At 36.7% G+C, this 21152-nt stretch overlaps 2 protein-coding genes across 2 annotated transcripts; both read right to left on the bottom strand.

Annotated features, from left to right (window-relative positions):
• Window positions 1-10172: 10172 nt before the first annotated feature.
• LOC112058046 (glycine, alanine and asparagine-rich protein-like) lies at window positions 10173-12697 on the bottom strand. The gene is made up of 3 exons (XM_052887804.1): window positions 12582-12697; window positions 12114-12156; window positions 10173-11334 (listed from the first exon to the last, which is right to left on the bottom strand). Exons 1-3 carry the CDS (start codon window positions 12594-12596, stop codon window positions 10517-10519), a joined length of 876 nt encoding a protein of 291 aa, XP_052743764.1. The 5' UTR covers window positions 12597-12697; the 3' UTR covers window positions 10173-10516.
• A 4227-nt stretch (window positions 12698-16924) lies between these two features.
• LOC112058038 (glycine, alanine and asparagine-rich protein-like) lies at window positions 16925-18276 on the bottom strand. Its single transcript, XM_024098709.2, has 3 exons — window positions 18160-18276; window positions 18034-18076; window positions 16925-17958 (listed from the first exon to the last, which is right to left on the bottom strand). The coding sequence occupies exons 1-3, from the start codon at window positions 18172-18174 to the stop codon at window positions 17090-17092; spliced, it is 927 nt and encodes a 308-aa protein (XP_023954477.2). The 5' UTR covers window positions 18175-18276; the 3' UTR covers window positions 16925-17089.
• Between the last annotated feature and the right edge of the window lie 2876 nt (window positions 18277-21152).

Genomic DNA, 21152 nt, shown 5'->3' with positions numbered 1-21152 from the left:
CTATAATAGATCGGAGTGCCCCACTCACACTTTATGATTTATCAGAGTGTCTTACTTGTAAAAGCTACTCCGTAATGGATCAGTGTCCCACTTATAAAAGTTGCTGATAAACCTTTCCTAAACCGAAGTTTGCCTATGCCTGGAAGAAGTCGCTACTTAGCGATAAGTCCGCCTTTTTTATGCTGATCTCTTCCTAATTTGTTTTTATTTTACTTGTATTTGTCTTTGTGGTGTGCAAATTAGTGGATCGGAGCGCCCCACTAATAATAGTGGAAAGTTAATTTTATTATTTTTTTAGATAATTTTAATTAGATTTAGATCTCCGATGTATACCCTAGTATATTACGTATTAAATATAAAAATATCTCACCGGGATTCACGCCTGGCTGACTGAATCCTGGGTCCACATTTGACAAGTCTGTAAAAATTTTGAACCTTGATTGTAAACGTAATTTTTTGCTACATTTACCTATTTAAATATCTATTCTCGGAAAATGTACCTTGCGGACACCCGCGATTTCGTCCGCGTGGAATTCAGTTTTTCACAAATCCGATTTTTGAATGAAAAGTAGCCTATGTGTTTATTCAGGGTATTATATAACTTCGTTTTAAATTTCATCGAACTCGTTTTAGGAGTTGCGACGTAACAAACATCCAAACATACAACCATACACACGCGTTTATAATATTAGTATTCATTTATTCATTCATTTGTTGAAAATACACAGTTATTTTACATTTGACCATTTCTGGCGTACAAGAATTTATAAAGACACAATTAAAATCTAAAAAAAAAATTGAAAAAGAAAGTCAATAGCAATTATATTAAATTAAACTTAAATTGTGAAGATAACTATGTTCAGTAATTATATTTGAAATGTCAAATATAAAAGTATTTGTATATCAATCAATCAATGATCATTAATGTCATAAAAATAAAATATAATAATTAAATTAATAAATGTACCAACACAATTTTTATAAAATAAAACTAATTACAAAATATTCAATAACGTAATAGAATGATAGTAAGATTAAATATAAAAAAATCTCACCAAAGTTCACACTTGGCAGAGTGAATCCTGGGTCCACATTTGAAAAGTCTGTAAAAGTTTTAAACCTTCCATTAAAACCTTAAGAAATTCATTTATATTTTATTCATCTATAATTTACATTCTATTATAAACACAACATCGACCTCGTATAAATTTGTGTGTTAAAAAAACATTAATTACTTTAACTTACTTTACTAACTTGTAGTCATTATCAGCCTGTTTTAAGGGCCCCCTACAGGGCCAGCAGGCTTTTTTTTTATTCTTTACAAGTTAGCCCTTGAGTACATTGTCACCTGATGGTAAGTGATGATGCAGTCTAAGATGGAAGCGGGCTAACTTGTTAGGAGGAGGATGAAAATCCACACCCCTTTTCGGTTTCTACACAGCATCGTACCGGAACGCTAAATCGCTTGGCGGTACGTCTTTGTCGGTAGGGTGGTAACTAGCCACGGCCGAAGCCTCCCACCAGCCAGACCTAGACCAATTAAGAAAATCTCAATCTGCCCAGCCGGGGATCGAACCCAGGACTTTACTTACTTTGACGTATGTTATTTGACATAATATATACGAAATTAAGATTCTATCTAATGTCATCCGGTCTTATGTCAATTATGCCTATACTGACAATACTCAGTTGATTCGATGTTTATTTTAATAGGTTGTTAATAAAGACCAAATTAGTGAATAAACCAGCTGGTCACCCTCCTTATGCGAGATCCTCATAAAAACTTAATTATAATATAATTATAATAAAAAATGGCATTTAACAAGTACAGTAATCGTAGATTATGTTGCATTGAGACCAGCAGGCCTATTCTGTAATGATGTTTCGTAAACTCGCAAGTGCGAGATACGAATTCACCTCTGTCTCTCTCTGTCTAAAACAATACTATAGAAAGAGAAAGATAGAGGTGAATTTGAAACTCGCACTTACTAGTTATACAAAACATTTTTACAGAATAGATCTCCAGATTGGATTATCAGAAATACACATTTCTATGCTTTTTTTTTTTTTTTTTTTTTTTCTGATTGTGTAAGTGCCGTAGGCTCCTTATGGGACCTCAGCGGCGTCACCGGGGGGTTTGGGCGAGCGCAGAAGCATCGCCTGATGGGGCCCGAAGGCAGAAGAAAGTAGTGGGCGGAACGACTCTCTAAGGGCGTCTCCTCTGAGACTCGAGCCTCGACTTAGAGGGCCGTTCGGGAGGGGTGTTTTGGCCTGAGTGTATCAGTCCGGGCGCCCCCGAGATCGTGAGTTACATTTCTATGCGAACGAAGTCACAGACATCTGTTAGTAATCAATAAAGTATACCTTGACTAGGGAATCCGCCCTGGCCTTGTGCGTTTCCGAAGCCGGGATCATCAACTATATCTTGCGGGAACGCTGTGAAGAAATCAACATATCATCATCAACACATAAATAAATAAAATCGAAGCGTCTGTCTGTGATGTCAAGTCTCTTTTGTTATATTTTTGCCTGTCTGTTTGTCCGGAGTAATCTCTAGAACGGCTGATCATAATTAACCGACTTTAAAAGGAGGAGGTTCTCAATTTAATTGGTATTTTTGTGCGGTTTATTTTAGATAAAGAAGGCTACACTATGATATATATAAAATGAGGGTTATGAGTTAAGCACAGCTTGGACATATACCGATGGCTTTATTAGTTGTGTTAGCATTTTTGAACCTCTTCTACTAGTATTATAAAAAAGTAGTAGTAGTAGTAGAATTTCCGTTCCCGTGATAATACGGAGATATAATATAGCCTATTACACAAACAAATAATGTGGTTTTCTATTGGTAAAATAGTTCTTAAAGTCGATTTAATAGATCTAGCGATTATCCCTACAACCCCACCTGTTTGTAATATTAGTATAAATAATCAAAATATAAATGAAAACTTTATCTTACCGTAAGTGACCGCGGCTATCAACAAAAGGAGACAGATTGTCTGGAATCAAAAAAAGAAGATCGCATTGAGGACGAATTATATACGATGAGGAATAAGAAATTTAATATCACGTGTCTCAAACGGCGAAGGAAAAACATCGTGCGGAAAACTGCATACCTGAAAATTTTCTTAAATCTCTACTTATGTGAAGTTTGCCAATCAGCATTGAGCCAGCGTGGTGGACTAAAAGGCCTCTGATTCTGAGAGGAGAGGAGACTCAACAGTGAGCCAAAGTTGTTAATGATGAAGTCGTTATATATTTATGTATTACAAATATTAGCGGACGCTGTACTTCTTCCGTGAAATTCAGTTTTTCAAATATCCCACGGGAGTTCTGTCTGTATGTTTGTCCAGCCTAACCTTTTAGTTCCCGAGGGATTCGTGTTAATCCCGGTTATATATTTATGGCTATACATTTTTGTTATAAATTTTTTATTAGATATTATTTATGTAATGGCGGTAAATAGTTTTTTCAAGTTGTAAGTAGTAGCCTACAAACCTACTACCTATCAACAATTTCTTCAGTAACCATACTTTGAGTATACTTAATTATTGTAACCATACTATTCAAACCGAAACTTCAAATATGCATGCAACATAATAAATACGTCATGGTGTCCCGTAATTAATGAATAATATGCAAATGGTAGATACACCACCTAATTATCTAAAACTAATTTGAATAGTTTTCCAAAAATCCAAGGCAAGTAGGCAAAAATTACATTAACAACATTTAAAAACATTTTGAAGGAAAAAAGTTGGAATATGCACACTTAAATTTTTTTTCTTGTATTGAAAATTCAGCACCTTACCTTTTACCAGCAACTTTGTAATTACAAAAAGTAGACACAAGTTTTATACCAATTTATAAACCTAGATAAGTGTACAAGTTTTTAAAATAATAGTACACTTCGACTTCATACATTTTTTTACAGGACATTTTTTTTAATCGTGTCATCTTAGTGAAAAAAAAAATATTGTATTCAAAACTTCTTCTTCATAATAAATAAAATATTATTTATAAAAATAGTGTTAAAGTAAATTTGTAATTTAATTCGCAATGTATAACAAAAATAAAATCTTTAAAATCTTAGTTACAACAGCTACAGCATTGAAATAACTCATTCAAGAAAGTAAAGTTTGAAAAATCCGAAAAAAAATATAACTTGGTCACCCTATGGATTTTTGGAAAACTATACAAAGTAGTTTTAGATAATTAGATGGTGTATCTGCCATTTGCGTATTATCCAGTAATTACGGGACACCTTGTATATAGTTCAAATATACATACAGATTTCATTTTGAAAATCACTAGCAACCACAGTGGTCAAAACACAATGAAAAATCTATTCATAGTAGTACTCTCTTATACTTGTTTTAGGTCAATATTTATTACCAACAAGGTCGGTTTTCAATAAGGCAATTAAATATGAATTTTATTCAATTTGCATACTACGTACGTGCTTTAGAATCGTTAGCAAACATGAATTTTACCTAAACTAACAAACAATAAGTAGGTACCTACATACATAGATGCACGAGCCTTGAATTGAATAAGATTATATTTTGTTGCTTTTGTTTCTTTATTATAATCAAACGTAATTATACTCGTAATAATAATATTATAAATGCCAAAGTAAGTCTGTCTGTCTGTTACCTTTTCAAGGCTGAACGACTGAACCGATCAAGATGAATTTTGGTATAATGGTAAATGGGACCTTGGAGCAAAACAAAAAAAAATAGAAGGGGGTAAAATAGGGGTTGAAAGTTTGTATGGAAAGTCCTTAATTTTTATATTTACAGTTTTAAGCATTTGTTCAAAAAAAGAAATATAAAATATTATATTCGTTATTCTTAGCAATAAACTCTAATGAATTTAAAACTGTATTGATAATGAAGTAAAATAGCATTAATAGAAAATTTTATCAAAAGCAACCCTCTCAATCGCACTAAAATGATATTTTTTTTTTAGGATTTTACATTTTTTTAAAATAATTTTCAGATACAACTCACTTTGGAAACCATTTTAACTGTCCGTTTTGTGTCACAAAATAAAATCTGTTCAAATATGCTCGATGACTAACTTTATATTACCATGGTTATCGCCAAGGTTTAGCGATTTGACCTCAACTATATATTTGTTATGTAAACACCGACAATTTTTGTTATCTTACCCAAAATAATTAGTTATATGTTACAAAGAAATAATATGATAAAAGAAAAAAATAATATTATCATTTGCAGGAATTCAATATTTTGTTTGTAAACATGTATGGTTAATCTATATTATTAACTAGCTGACGCCGCGTGGTTTCACCTGCGTGGTTCCCATTTTCGTAGGAATATGGGGATAATATATAGCCTATAGCCTTCCTCGATAAATGAGCTATGTAACAGTGAAAGAATTTTTCAAATCGGACCAGTAGTTCCTGAGATTAGCGCGTTCAATCAAACAAACAAACAAACAAACAAACTCTTCAGCTTTATTATATTAGTATAGATAGCTGACGCCGCGTGGTTTCACCTGCGTGGTTCCCATTTTCGTAGGAATATGGGGATAATATATAGCCTATAGCCTTCCTCGAAAAATGAGCTATGTAACAGTGAAAGAATTTTTCAAATCGGACCAGTAGTTCCTGAGATTAGCGCGTTCAATCAAACAAACAAACAAACAAACAAACAAACTCTTCAGCTTTATTATATTAGTATAGATTTTGTCAAGGGGTACGTTAGACTCGATCGAAACTTTACCTGAATAATAAAACATGAAAAAAAAAACCATTCCGAGTCGACAACATATATCCGCAAAACTCGGATTGTCGAGTATTTTGTTAAATTCTAATATCACTGACACACAAACTGCAGTTTCCATAATATTTCACTGATATCGTGACATCGTGAGTATTTAACTCAGACCAATTACTTAAGGAACTTTAAGGCACCTATATTCATCTACAACTCACACATGGAAATTATCTAACACCTATAAATAGGTATACAACATACCTATTTATAGGTGTTAGATAATTTCCATGTGTCCAATGTGACAATTATAGTGTCCTTACACTATAATTTTGATTCGCAATACACACGTAAATAATTTTTACACAGATTAACAAACACATCGCTTAAATTCGTTACACAGAATATTCGATTACTTGATCGATGTTTGCTGTTCCACCTTAAGAATCGATTTTCTTGGTATTGTTTTTATCACAAATTTGATATAATTATTTTAGAAATACTTAAAAGTCAAACATAACTTCATCTTTTATTAAACTAGAAGTTTAATAAAAGATTTATTAGTGGTGTATAAGTATTAGTGGTCTATGGTAGGGTAGGCGTATGATAGTGGTATGGTAGGGGTAGGGTAGTGGTGTAGGTATGGTAGTGGTAGAAGTATCGTAGGGATAGGCTGGGTAAATGTAGATTAGGAAAGAATTACAGTAGGGGTAGGGGTATGGTAGGAAAAGTATGAATGTATAGTAGAAGTATCGTTAGTTTAAGGTAGTGATATGGTAGGGGTTGGGATAGAGAACACTTCTAACATACCCCTAGTATGGTAGAAGTGTTCTAGGGGTAGGTTAAGTGATATGGTAGAGGTAGAGTAAGGGTAGAGTAAGCTCGAAGTAATGTTCACATCGGTACCGGGAAGTAAGGTCGGCGAATGAAGGAGGTTTTAGTCCATAGGGCGCTGTGTATAGGTGAAGTCAAACGTCGTCAATCAGGCTACCAAGATTGCATCCATTATTATTTCCTCCTACCGTAAAAAAGGGTAAAGTAGGAGTAGGATAAAGGTAGGGGTACCTACAAATAAGTACAAGTAAGTATCTTCGCCAACTTCTCGAGTGAGAACAAATTGATAAATTGTAATTGTTTTAATTGACTTCATAATATTATTTTTGATATATTTTCAAAATTATATTATAGTGTTTTGTAGCTTTGCGTGTACTCTTCTATAACAAGATCCCCAAGACTGTGATGGACCTGCCAATGCATAGCTTTAAGCAATGTGTCAAAAAACATTTACTTAGTCGAGGTTACTACACCATTGATGTGTTCCTCAATGATAAAGATGCTTGGAGGCCATTCGATCAGCTTCCACCTTCACACAGAAAGTAAAACTATAAGAAATTTTAATGTTGTTATCAATTGTAAATTATAATATTGTATGATTTTTTAAAAGAGCAACTGTTGAGTTTCTTGCCGGTTTCTTCTCAGCAGAACCTGCCTTCCGAACTGGTGGTAGAATCTTACAAATAGTCAACTAACGTATCAAAAGTGCTTGTAAACTGAGCCTACTTGAAATAAATGAATTTTGAATTTGAAAATTATATTTTATTAAAGTAACACTTACGTAAACATACTAAATGCTTAAAACAGAGAGGTTGCCAGAGAAGTTAGTGTAGTTTTAAAGTTAATTTAATATAAAAATTATTTATGTTAAAACTTTGCAGTTTTAATTTACTATATTTTATTAAACACAACAAACGTACTTTAAAAATGTATCTTCCTTTGTCTTTAATATTCCTCGAGAACTGATAACTATAGAAATATACCTACCTATGTATGTGTATTATGGAGTCAAATTTTACCCGAGCGAAGTCGGCTTTTCATCTGGTGTTTTAATGATATCATACTAATATAATATGTTTGAGCTTTTACAGTGCTATGTACTAGATGGCGCTAGCTGTCACTTTAAAATTCGCTAGCGTTTTGCGATATTAAAATACATATTAGAGCTGTGAATCTTCTTCATTTTGATGAAAATCAACATTTGCTTTTTTTAATATTTTTGAAAGTATTACCTGCGGGAACGCGGGCTAATACTTAAGATAATTATAACTGGCGGACTGCGACTTCGTCCGTGAGAAAATCGGTGTAATGTAAACGTAAAGCAATCGATCATTCCATATTTTTAACCCGATTACACTTAACATAATATGAGCTTCTTGTGACAGAGAACGTATGAGGAAGTATAATACCACTATGATTATTTCGACTACCAAGCTGCTCTGCTGTGTTATGGTTTGAAACTTATGGTTGCGGGTTATTACCTATAGGCAGATGAAGCTTAACGTTGGGGTCCCAAGGTGCTGGAATTGAGACCCTGCACCGGAAAGCGCAGTTGGTCGACCCCCCACTAGGTGGACCAAAGACATCATTCGGGTTGCAGGGAGCCGCTGGATGCTGACGGTTCGAGACAGTTGTGTTTTTAGGACCATGCAAGAGGCTTATGTCCAGCAGTGGACATCCATCGGCTGATAATGATGAGGCTTAGGTTGATGGACACAGGGTGGCACTATATAGGACTTGTGCCTTGCATGCCCTATGGAGTGTTACTCTGTTTACTGGCACTGGTCTTCCACTTACATTTAAGTGGATCATATGCTTGCTCTGTCGTTTTTTTTTTTATTGTTTACAAGTTAGCCTTTCACTACAATCTCACCTGATGGTAAGTGATGATGCAGTCTAAGATGGAAGCGGGCTAACTTGTTAGGAGGAGGTTGAAAATCCACTACCCTTTCGGTTTCTACACGGCATCGTACCGGAACGCTAAATCGCTTGGCGGTACGTCTTTGCCAGTAGGGTGGTAACTAGCCACGGCCGAAGCCTCCCACCAGACCTGGACAAATTAAGAAAATCTCAGTCTGCCCAGCCGGGGATCGAACCCAGGACCTCCGTCTTGTAAATCCACCGCGCATACCACTGCGCCACGGAGGCCGTCAAAACCGCTGTTATAGATAGAACAGAGTTCCTCAAACTTTTTTGTGTAATAGACCCCTTGCCATTTTTTGGTATGGAGACAGATTGTCTGGAATTTAAAAAAAAATGCAATGAGGGCGAATACTCTATAAATATTATGTATAATATCTATTTAATATAAATACTTCGAACTAGTGAATTTCGGTTTTTCAAATATCCCGCGGGAGTTCTGTCAATACGTTTGTCCGGTCTAACCTTTTAGCCGACCAATTTTAATAGGACTTTCACTGGAAGATAGAGGAAGTTATTGAGCAACATAAAGGCTACCCTTATAGGACGCCCGCGACTTCGTCTGCGTGGTATTTAATGTAAACTATCGACCCCTATTTCACCACTTTGGGGATTGAATTTTAAAAATTCTTGAATCACATTTTTTTTGACTTATGAATCAATTTTTAAAACTGTAGCCCAAAAAATGAAGGACTTTCCATACAAACTTCCAACGCCTATTTCACACCCTTGTATTTTTATTTTAGGGTCAAAAGTACCCTATGTTTTGCTCCAAGGCCCCATTTCAGGTTCAGCCGTTTAGCCGTTAAAAGGTAACAGACAAGACAGACATACAGACTTACTTTCGCATTTATAATAATAGTATAGATTAAATTTCAAAAGATTTTTTTACTCGGAAATGCGATGTCTCTTGATATAATTAGATATTACAAATTAAATTAAAATAAATTCAAACTAGAATTAACAGTATATTAAATATAAATTAGTAATAAAAAAAATTACAATATATACAAATCATCTAATTATTCACCTAAATGTTTTTTTAATAATTCAATTAATAGTAAGATTTGAATATGAATGATAATTAATATAACGACAAATTCTAAATTCAAAATTATATAGTAAACTTCTTCTCCTCTTCTCTTCCTAAAATATATAATGGTAAATTAAATATATTAAGGATAGATTTTTTAAAAATAATATTCAATACAACTACATTCTACATACATACAACAACATACAACAACAAAATACAACTCACTTTGGAAACCATTTTAACTCCCAGTTTTGTGTCACAAAATAAAATCTGTTCAAATATGCTCGATGTCCATATTACCATGGTTATCGCCAAGATTTAGTGCTTTCACCTCAACTATATATTTGTTATGTAAACACCCACTATTTTTATTAGGTTACCCAAAATAATTGGTCATATTTTACATAGAAATGTGATAAAGGAAAACAATATGTTAATCTTAATCTTAATATATACAAGTAAATGCGAAAGGTTTATTCATTCTTCACGGAATCTCGAAAACCTAATCTCGAAAATCTGACGTACAAAAATTAAATTTAGCAAAGAGGTAGTCTATAGTTAGTAGGTATTCACTAAGCACGGATTTTGCGATTGTAGGCTACGGAACCCTAATAAAGGATAGAAGTAAAACACAAATATTAACAATAACTTTCACTTTATCTTTGGCAAAACAAAAGATACATATAATACATTACGGCACTTGTTTCGTTACTATCTATAATTGCAATTACACAATATGTGTACTTATTCTATACGGCACGTCATTTTTGTAGACAGATACAAAATATATTGACCATAAGGAAAGTTTCCTCTAACTCGTACTAGCTGCTTTCAATAGCTACAAAACATTAAATTGTCGGTAACTTGCTATGTAATATTGTCGTATTTTGTCTAATAATATTCATTATCTTATCTTGACTAAGAACAACATTCTTAAGCAGCACACCTATAATTTTAGTCAGTCTTTCCTTTGTAAAATTACTTAATGACCTTTTCCATTGTATCCATTCCAACTGGCACCGAGACCGTTGAGTCCGTATCCTGAACCAATAGCTAGTGGCGCCACATTGCCTTGATTACCTGCAATTCCCAGCAACAGACCACCATCCTGTGTATTTCTCGCCACCGCATCTGCGACCGCTTGGGCTTGAGCCGCGCTTGTTGCAACGGCAGCAGCTTGAGCTCTAGCTGCGTTCGAAATTCGGGAAGCTTCAATAGCACGAGCATTGGCTATGGCAACAGCTTGAACACGTGCAGCATTAGCAATGCGTTCTGCTTCAACTGCTCTAGCGACTTCAGCTGCTGCGGCGGCAGCGGCCCGTCTAGCTGCTTCTGCTGCGCGAGCGTTCTCTTGGGCAGCAGCGCGAGCTCTTTGTATATTAGCGATCCGAGTAGCATCGAAAGCTTGAGCGTTCTGTAGAGCATTCGCTTGTCCAGCTCTCGCGGCGACTTCGGCAGCGCGTGCACCTTGAATGGCAGCAGCCGCTGCGTTAGCTATTTGTGCAACTTGGACAGCCTGCGCGTTTTGGATAGCACTCAACTGAGCGGCACCTACAGCGGCAGCGTTGTTTAATGGAGCACTGCTGCCTACGTTTCCATAAACCGGTGCGGTTGCAAAGTTCCCTCCGTTAACAAGACCGGATCCGCCGGAGATTGCTGCAGCTGCCGGGCCGAGGTCGTAGCCATTGGCCGGGCCTGATGACACTATTATAGATGCGCCAACACCAGTCTGTGAGGTCTCTGAATCTGCAGCCGGTTGCGCAGGCGCCACGGGTGCCGCAGGAGCTCTCCTCCTACCCCCTGTAATTACAGTAAAATATTATTTTTCACGAAGCCTCCAATTCCGGAGGGTGTGAGTTCGAATCCGGTCCGGGGCATGCACCTCCAACTTTTCAGTTATGTGCATTTTAAGAATTTAAATCACGTATCTCAAACGGTGAAGCAAAACATCGTGAAGAAACCTGCATACCAGAGAATTATCTTAATTCTCTGCGAATCCGCATTGGGCCAACATGGTGGACTATTGGCCTAACCCCTCTCATTCTGAGAGGAGACTCGAGCTCAGCAGTGAGCCAAATATGGGTTGATAATGATGATGATGATTATTTTTCATAGATACTTTTTTCTTTTGAAAAATTGATTAGAGTGTGTGAAAGAGGACATGTCTGTAAAGGGAGTGGATGATGAGTTGACGAGTACCTAATAGAGACGAATGGAGAAGATTGAAATAGGTTGCCGACTTCACTTAAGTGGGATACGGGAAAGGCGATGATAATGACTTTTTCTACTGAAAAAAAATCTCTATATCGCTATATGCTTTGTTTTAGTTAGTAGGGTATGCTGATTCCAATATATTAGAATAACAATACCTTAGTTTGACAGATGCAAGGTCATCATAGAGACATATTCCTACCATAAATGTCTGCCATTATATCAAATAACACTGGCTAGCTCCGTCAATCAATCAATTAGTAAAAATGAACAACTAAAACTATCAGTACAACAAAACCAATTAAATTTAAAATTACTTGGAATATACAAAATAAGCAACTGATAAAAGCATAATCAATGTCACTGACCTGCTCCAAACACATCACTCACTGCCGTGATGACAAGGAGGATCTGAAAATGATAAACACATTTAAGCCACAACACTATTAAAAATAAATCACATTTTTTGTTAAATAATACATATAATTATGTAGCTTCCGATTCGTACATTCCTTTTTTTATTTACAAAAGCTTTTGTTGATCTGTTATTTAACTAGGATTTGCTGAAACCGATTGAACTGAAAAAATGCAGTGGATGATTAGCTACATTCCACGTTTAGCTAAGCGACGTCACTATATCCAATATTTAAAAAAAAACTTTCAAAGAAGACTCCTCTTTTTCTATACACCTCTAGTCCTCCATGATATGGGTATCAAATGAAAAGGATTGATGAGTTTAAGAGGAGAAACAAGCTAAATCAATCTAAATATATTGCTTTGTTAATTAAAAAAAAATATTAATTAATATGGAGATTCCCTTTCATCTCAATTCTTACCGTAATTAGAGACATTTCTATTGTAGTAATGTACCGCTAGACGCAAGTTAATCAAGTAAATTAATACTTTCTATTTAACGCATCCATTTATATAGTGCACCCGATTGTGAACATCCATGCCTATTACACTCGATACTGTTCTATTTGTATAATATTACGTGTACTAAAAAAAAATTCTCGTGCACCCACGATTACGCTTGACCACACTTCTTGGAAAAGTACATGCAAAGGTAAACTTTATTTCTTTCTAGTAAGTGTTATTTTGCTTTTGATGATGTTCGTTAAATAATCTTGAAATCTAAATTTACAGGCGTATTTGGTTTACAAATTGGACATCTTTTGACACCCAATGTAAACCGGAATTCAGGTACGAGTAATACTTACTCGTAGTTATTCTACTTTCGGGAGAAGTATAAGCCCGTACAAAATGTGCAATAAAATATATAATAAAATACCACAATATATTAAAGAATAATAAAATACTAATGAGTTTTTGACATCATTAAAACAATTTTTGCTTGATAAAGCTAACTATAAATTTAAATGACTTTTTGACCAAAAAATATCAAATCCGCCTCTCTACTACGAGTAGTTACAACACCCTCACTGGGTTTATTTTGAAAATATTTAATTTTTATATAGTGGATATTTATATGACTATAATTAATGAATAAATTAATTAAGGCTTAGCTATGAAGTAAGTAGGCTAAAGACTTAGTAGTAAGTTGACAGCGCAAACACCTTTATGTGCGTAAGCTAATGGATCATGAGCAGGGCTATTCTCGTCGTCATCAACCCATATTTGGCTCACCGCTGAGCTCGAGTCTTCTCTCTGAATGAGAGGGGTAAGGCCAATAGTCCACCACGCTGGCCCAATGCGGATTGGTAGACTTCACACACGCAGAGAATTAAGATAATTCTCTGGTATGCAGGTTTCCTCACGATGTTTTCCTTCACCGATTGAGACACGTGATATTTAATTTCTTAAAATGCACACAACTGAAAAGTTGGAGGTGCATGCCCCGGATTCGAACACACACCCTCCGGAATCGGAGGCAGAGGTCATATCCACTGGGCTATCACGGCTCTGGGGAGCTATTCTATTGAGGGCTATTCTATCACGATATTTTTAGAACTGCACAGTGTGAATCGAATCCTCCATTCAAATTAAACTCTATCTATCACTGTTCAACCCCATACTAAAGACATTCTTCTTTGTCGCTACACTCTTGGTGTTGTCGTGGTGATTTAGGTGTTGAGGCAAGCCTCACTATCCGTCACCATTCCTCTCGTAGTCTAGCTCTCCTAACACATTCGTGGAGCGAACCATGGAGAGTGGTTTTCACTTGGTTAGTCCAGCGCATTGGTGACCTGTCACGCACTCTTGTGCCACCTTTCCTTGCACCAGAAGTCGCTCTATGGACCTGTATCTTCGTTTGATATATCAAAAGAAAGGAATATACGGCTTTGATCTATGGAAAACAGACGCTGTTTGATGAACAAGTTCTTGAAGAATTGAGATATTGCTTCGGCACTGTGTCCAGGATATGCCAAGCATTCTCCTCCAGCACGACTTTTGTAGAGCGTCTATCTTTATTTTTCACGCCTTTTCTCAGGATCGACGAACTCCGTGGTGTGCGCGGTGGATTTACTAAACGGAGGTCCTGGGTTCGATACCCGGTTGGGCCAAACTTTGTCATTAGTTCAGGTCTGGCTGGTGGGAGACTTCGGCCGTGGCTAGTCACCACCTTACCGGCAAAAACTTACCGCCAAGCGATTTAACGTTCGGGTACGATGTCGTGTAGAAACTGAAAGGGGTGTGGATTTTCATTCTACTCCTAACAAGTTAGCCTGTTTCCATCTTAGATTGCATCATCAGTTACCATTAGGTGAGATTGTGGTCAAGGGCATACATACCTGTGCGAAACACCAATGTGATGTTTGTGATGATTTGTGATGTTCCTGCTTCGCGAAATCCTTTTGAGTAGGTACTAAAGATATCATCATATCAGCCGATGGACGTCCACTGCAGGACATAGGCCTTTTGTAGGGACTTCTAAACATCACGATACTAAGCCACCTGCATCCAGCGAATCCCTGCGACTCGCTTGATATCGTCAGTCCTGGTGGGGGGTCGGCCAACACTGCGGTTACTAGTGCGGGGTCGCCATTCCAGCACTTTGGGACCCCGATGGACGTTGGGGTCCCAAAGTACTAAAGATATATCACTAATTAATTAAGGTTTTTTTATTCTTTACAAGTTAGCCCTTGACAAGGCCATCATGGCGGACAGCCTTTTTTGCGCGTATTGTCCAAATATAAATTAAAAATAAAATCTTTTATATAGTCTCTAAAAAATATGTTTTTTTTTTCAATATAGTATTAGAACGATAATAAACAATTTGAGACCCTATTAAAAAAATTCAACTAGCCTAATATTTTAATACTATTTACGTTACAAAAATACAAGCGAGCTGTTAGAAATACAGGTTTAATTGCCCAACTAAAATTATGAATTATATTTTACTTAAAATTAACTCCACCCAGTTTAATCATGGAATTATAAAATAATAAACAATGGTTGCAATAATAGTTTGATGAAATCGATAAATTTTCAACTAATTGATTTAATTGATCCCGGATGGACGAGTAGCTAGACTGTAAAAATAATATTTTAGCTTGTTGTTTTGTGGTTGTGTATTTTAAACTCTAGTAATACCAACTCGTCGTCGTCATCAACCCATATTCGGCTCACTGCTGAGCTCGAGTCTCCTCTCAGAATGAGAGGGGTTAGGCCAATAGTCCACCACGCTGGCCCAATGCGGATTGGCAGACTTCACACACTCAGAGAATTAAGAAAATTCTCTGGTATGCAGGTTTCCTCACGATGTTTTCCTTCACCGTTTGAGACACGTGATATTTAATTTCTTAAAATGCACACAACTGAAAAGTTGGAGGTGCATGCCTCGGACCGGATTTAAACCCACACCCTCCGGAATCGGAGGCAGAGATCATATCCACTGGGCTATCAGGGCTCTCCTATACCAACTACAATGTAGATAATATTTACTGTGATGTTTACTGTTCTAGTAATGTATACTGGTCAATCAGTGGTCAAAACCAATAAGTTTTTACCACACTAAGATTCTTTTATTAACACTTATTCAACGTACTGCGATCTTATCATATAATTCATCATACATATCATAACATATAATTTAGAAGTTGTGAACAATTGCAATAATTTTTATCAAGGCCTTTATTACTTTCATAAATAAGTAATTTCTTACACATAATATTATTATCATGATTATACAAACATTAGTTTCAATTCGATTGCTTCGCTGTTACTTGAAAACGGCTAGATATTTTGTTTTTTGGTTACTCTAATTATTGCTGTAATAGATGCAAAGAAAACTAAATACGGAATATCCAAAGGAATAGTCAAAAATATAGCTAAACTAGCCACTAAATAACTATAAATATACGATTATTACATTTTATACAGATATTAAAGACGACATTTTAAACTAGGGTTGCCAACTGTACTGTACTGTGTATAATATATAGATCTGTACTATATTTCGGTCTGCGTACTGTACATACTGTTACGTTACATGTTGTTGAAGAAATTTAAGCAAAAATTTTATTTTTACATTAATTTTCGATAGCTGCAATAACGCGTAACGTATCCGAACTTGTCAATTTTGAGTTGAGCTCCGAACTTCAAGCGAAAATGAGCTATCGGTTTTCAACAATGTTGAAAAGCAGGAGCAGCAGTAGACTAAAAATTCTTGAAAAATGCAACAAGTGCTAATATACTTCCTTGTAAACACAAATACTTCAACAATATAAATATAAATATTTAAATCTTCGTCTATTGTTTGTTTATGCCATAAAGTACTATATTTTCTTTAGGTACCATATTTCTTAGCTTAATCTAAAAAATAACGTTTTTTTTCTGAAAAAAATTTGGCAACCCTATTCTAGTCTGTCTGTCTAATTCAGTACGTTTTTAATTTTAATTGAAACGTTTTACAAAACCCAAAAATAAAATGAATGTATAATATAAATTCCTCGTTTCGTTTTCTTTTACCTATTATTTTTCAGAATACGCATTGAATTCTCGAGCAAATCTTGATATTTAAATACTAAAAAATAACTGCATTAACTAGTGTTATATTCATATTCTGTATATGTAGGTACCTAAACTGTTTTTCGATGATGAGGAACTGTAATTGGACTGGAAGTATTTTTTCAAGTTTTGATTTATTTTGAATTCAGAATAATTTAGGATAATTCAGGAAATTCAGAAGTAAATTATTAATGGAATTAAAAAAACCTTTTTTATGCAATCGTATGTTATTTTATTATATTTACACGACCGATACTTAATATTAATATGCCGCTAACCATTTCCTTGGAACGTGACGGAGAAATGGATGTAGAAATTGATTATTCTATCTATAATATTTTTGGTGTCATCCCTAATAAGTACGTCGTATTATTTAGTGTCCCTTCCCGTAGCCGCCGTATCCTCCGTATCCGCCGCCGAGACCGTATCCTCCGTATCCGCCGCCGATTCCGTATCCTCCGCCGAGTCCCCAGCCGCCGACGTTGGCAACGCCGCCAACGGCTACAGGGGCGGCCGCGATGACTGCACCACCTCCATTGCCCAGACCAGCACCGCCGCCGAGCCAGAGACCGCCAGCACCGGCGTTTCTCGCGACGGTGTCGGCGACAGCTTGAGCTTGAGCGGCACTGTTGGCGATAGCGGCGGCTTGCGCTCTCGCAGCGTTGGCAATGCGAGCGGCTTCAATAGCACGAGCGTTGGCGATAGCTGCAGCTTGGACGCGCGCGGCGTTGGCTACACGTTCGGCTTCTACAGCGCGAGCGACTTCAGCTGCGGCAGCGGCGGAAGCACGTCTCGCGGCTTCAGCGGCGCGGGCGTTCTCGTAAGCCGCGGCCTGCGCTCTCTGGATGTTGGCTAAGCGAGCGGCGTCCAACGCTTGAGCGTTCTGGATGGCGTTGGCTTGTCCGGCTCTAGCGGCGGCTTCGGTGACGCGAGCGCCTTGGATGGCGGCAGCGGCTGCGTTGGCGATCTGCGCGGCTTGTACGGCTTGAGCGTTTTGGATAGCGCTGAGTTGGGCCACTCCGGCCGCGGCGGCGTTGTTCAGGTTGGCGCCGCCACCGACGACTCCCGGTCCAGAGACTACGAGTCCAGCTGCACCAGCGCCGAGGCCGCCAGCGCCGAGACCCCAGCCGCCGCCGAGTCCGTTGCCGTAACCGTATCCACCTCCGATCAGACCGGGGGCACCTACACCTATTAATCCGCTCTGGTCAGCGCGAGAGTCTGTAGCTGAGTCCTTCTTCACATCTGCAATATTAAAATGTTATCAGACCTATTATCAGTAAGTACAGCAATTGTAATTCGGATCGGAACTCAGTTTACCCTCTGCAATCACTCCATACGCCGCAGCGATGACAAAGAGAATCTGGAAAGAGAGTTATCATCAATTTCACTCCACAGTTGTATATGGCACACTGCACTTTTACGTTTCACCAAAACCCAACTCACCGTAAGTCGAGACATGGCTAGTTAAGTCTGCTACAACAAACCACTGATTCAAACTGATTAAAAACGAATTGTGATGACTACCACAAACTGCTCGCACCTTTTATACAACGCCAAAAATTGCTAAAACAGAATTAACAATGCTAAATACAGCGCCGCCCTATTTGAATATCATTACCTGCCTACAAAAACCGATCGTCGAACCTGTACTGCAATGATACGGCTGACCACACAACTTTGTATATTTTAATAAAAGAACATCGCCAGGATTATCGACTCTAAAGATGTGAATAAAAGAACAAAATTCCTAGTAAATCGTTAGCTAGCCACTTCGATATCTAGTTCACTTGAACAAAGAATCTGAAATCGCCTGCATCCCTCGAACGGCAGTTTCCTTTAGCAGTCCGTGAGTTACCGCGGTAGGATGTTATGCTAATAAACGGGCAATGCGAGTCGGTATTTTATTTAAATTCGCTGTCAAATTTGAGAGTTGCGAGTTGTGGTACAACTTTCATGAAACACTGGTTTTCACAAGCGTGCGTGTAATTTCCCAGAGCTATAGATGGATAAATGACTATGAGTTTATGTTTTAAAAAAATACTCAATTTAATTTGAATCTTTATATTAAAATGCAAGTAATTTATATAAATTACTTAGTACTAGCGGACGCCCGCAACTTCGTCCGCGTGGAATTTAGTTTTCCACAAAACCCTCGGGAACCATGGATTTTTCCGGGATAAAAAGTAACCTATGTGTTAATCCAGGATATAATATATCTTAATACCAAATTTCAGCTAATTCGATTCAGTAGAAAAAGTAACAAACATTCATATCATCAAAACCATCAGTTTTCGCAAATCTCGGTAAACCATAGATTTTTTCGGGATAAAAAGTAGCCTATGGTGTTAATTCAGAGTAAAATCTATTTCCATTCTAAATTTTAGCCAAATCGCTTCAGTAGTCGCGGCGTTAAAGAGTAACAAACATCCAAAAATCCACACATTCTTTCGCGTTTATAATATTAGTAGAATTTACGAGCCGTGATAACCTAGTGGATATGACCTTTACCTCCGATTCCGGAGGATGTAATGGGTTCGAATCCGGTCCGGCGCATGCACTTTCAACATTTCAGTTGTGTGCATTTTAAGAAATTAAATATTACGTGTCTCAAACGGTGAAGGAAAAACATCGTGAAGAAACCACCTGCATACCAGAGAATTTTCTTAATTATCTGCGTGTGTGAAATCTGCCAATCCGCATTGGACCAGCATAGTGGACTATTGGCTGAACCCTTCTCATTCTGAGAGAATACTCGAGCTCAGCAGTGAGCCGAATATGGGTTGATAATGACTTAGTATTTAATAAATATAATTCGTAAAATTTTAAATCTAGTGTACAACTTTTATATACCTGGGTACATATTATAAATATATTAAGTCTTTATATTATTGAGTATTAACTATTAAAAAGTTAAGTTAAGGAATAAAAAGTTATCAATATCAAACCACAGTTATTATATACATGATTCAAAATATAAGAAAATTCAGGAACTATCAGAATTCTGATTCTGTATAGGTTAGTAATACTTAGTCTACTGACTCTCCTTTCTTTCATCTAATCCATCACTTGATGATGACAGTTTTCTAAATTGTATATAAATTATTAAGAGTATGCTATTAGTAAAGCAATTTTGTAAAAGTAACAGGGTATCTGCGATCATTACTTTCGGAGCTACAGGGATTTAAAGAGTCAGATTTGCGGCGCTGTCACGGATCCCTGAAAAACGCCCCATACAAAATGGTACGAACTAATGACGTCGTAGGCAATTAATGATCGTTAGATTTGTATGGGCGTTTAAACAAAATTATTAATATCTTTGTTATTTCTGCGTTTATGTTTATAGTTCATTTACTAAAAAATGTCACATTTAATTTTCATCTAATTACGATAAAAGATTTTTAATAGATTTTGAAATTTTATAATCTTATTTATTTTGCAAATATCCAGTCAATCTTTGCTTTTTATGTATAAATTAGTTAACATTTTATTTACCCGAATTTATTATAAAAATCAACATATTCAAACATAGTCAGGTTTTCAAATATTTCAAAGTTTGGCTGGTGGGAGGCTTCGGCCGTGGCTAGTTACCACCCTACCGGCAAAGACGTACCAAGCGATTTAGCGTTCCGGTACGATGCCGTGTAGAAACCGAAAGGGGTGTGGATTTTCATCCTCCTCCTAACAAGTTAGCCCCCTTCCATCTTAGATTGCATCATCATTTGCCATCAGGTGAGATTGTAGTCAAGGGCTAATTTGTAAAGAATAAAAAAAAAAGTCATCATCCCCATTACGACGTCATATGTGAAGATGAATGCCAATGCTATTGTCTCCAATCATCTTAGTCATTAAGTAAATAAGAAATTGCAAGAAAAAATTGGAACGTAAATGCTATATTTAGCACATATTGCGTGTCATTGCTATTCTAGGTCTTTGTACACGCTCCAGCAATTGGATTTAGCAAATGACTCGTTTTATATATATGCTAATCTTAATCGGTACAATGTATTTGTGATGCATTTATTGCTAATTTACTGTATTAATTATTTACGTCATTTTTAATCTATTAATTTAGGTACCTTTTTGCTCGAATTATTAGGGCTTATTTGGAGGTCCTTTCAAACTACTAGTATGTTGGTGAGTGTCAATCTGCTTATGTGATGATGCTGATGATGATTTGTTATCTATAAACTTAATATAATTAAATGAACTTTGACTTAACTTAGAGCGTGTGATAGCCCAGTGGATATGACCCTTGCCTCCGATTCCGGTGGATGTGGGTTCAAATCCGGTCCGGGGCATACACCTCCAACTTTTCAATTGTGTGCAATCCAATCCAATCCGCATTGAGCCAGCGTGTTGGACTATTAGCCTAACCCCTTTCATTCTGAGATAAGACAATTAAAAAAATCTTTCATCATTAGAATCCCACATTATCC

This window comes from Bicyclus anynana, chromosome 20 (genome assembly GCF_947172395.1).
Source record: "Bicyclus anynana chromosome 20, ilBicAnyn1.1, whole genome shotgun sequence".
NCBI classification, from domain to species: domain Eukaryota; kingdom Metazoa; phylum Arthropoda; class Insecta; order Lepidoptera; family Nymphalidae; genus Bicyclus; species Bicyclus anynana.
Note: the sequence above shows the minus strand (reverse complement) of the source record. Positions and strands in the feature narration are given on the sequence as shown.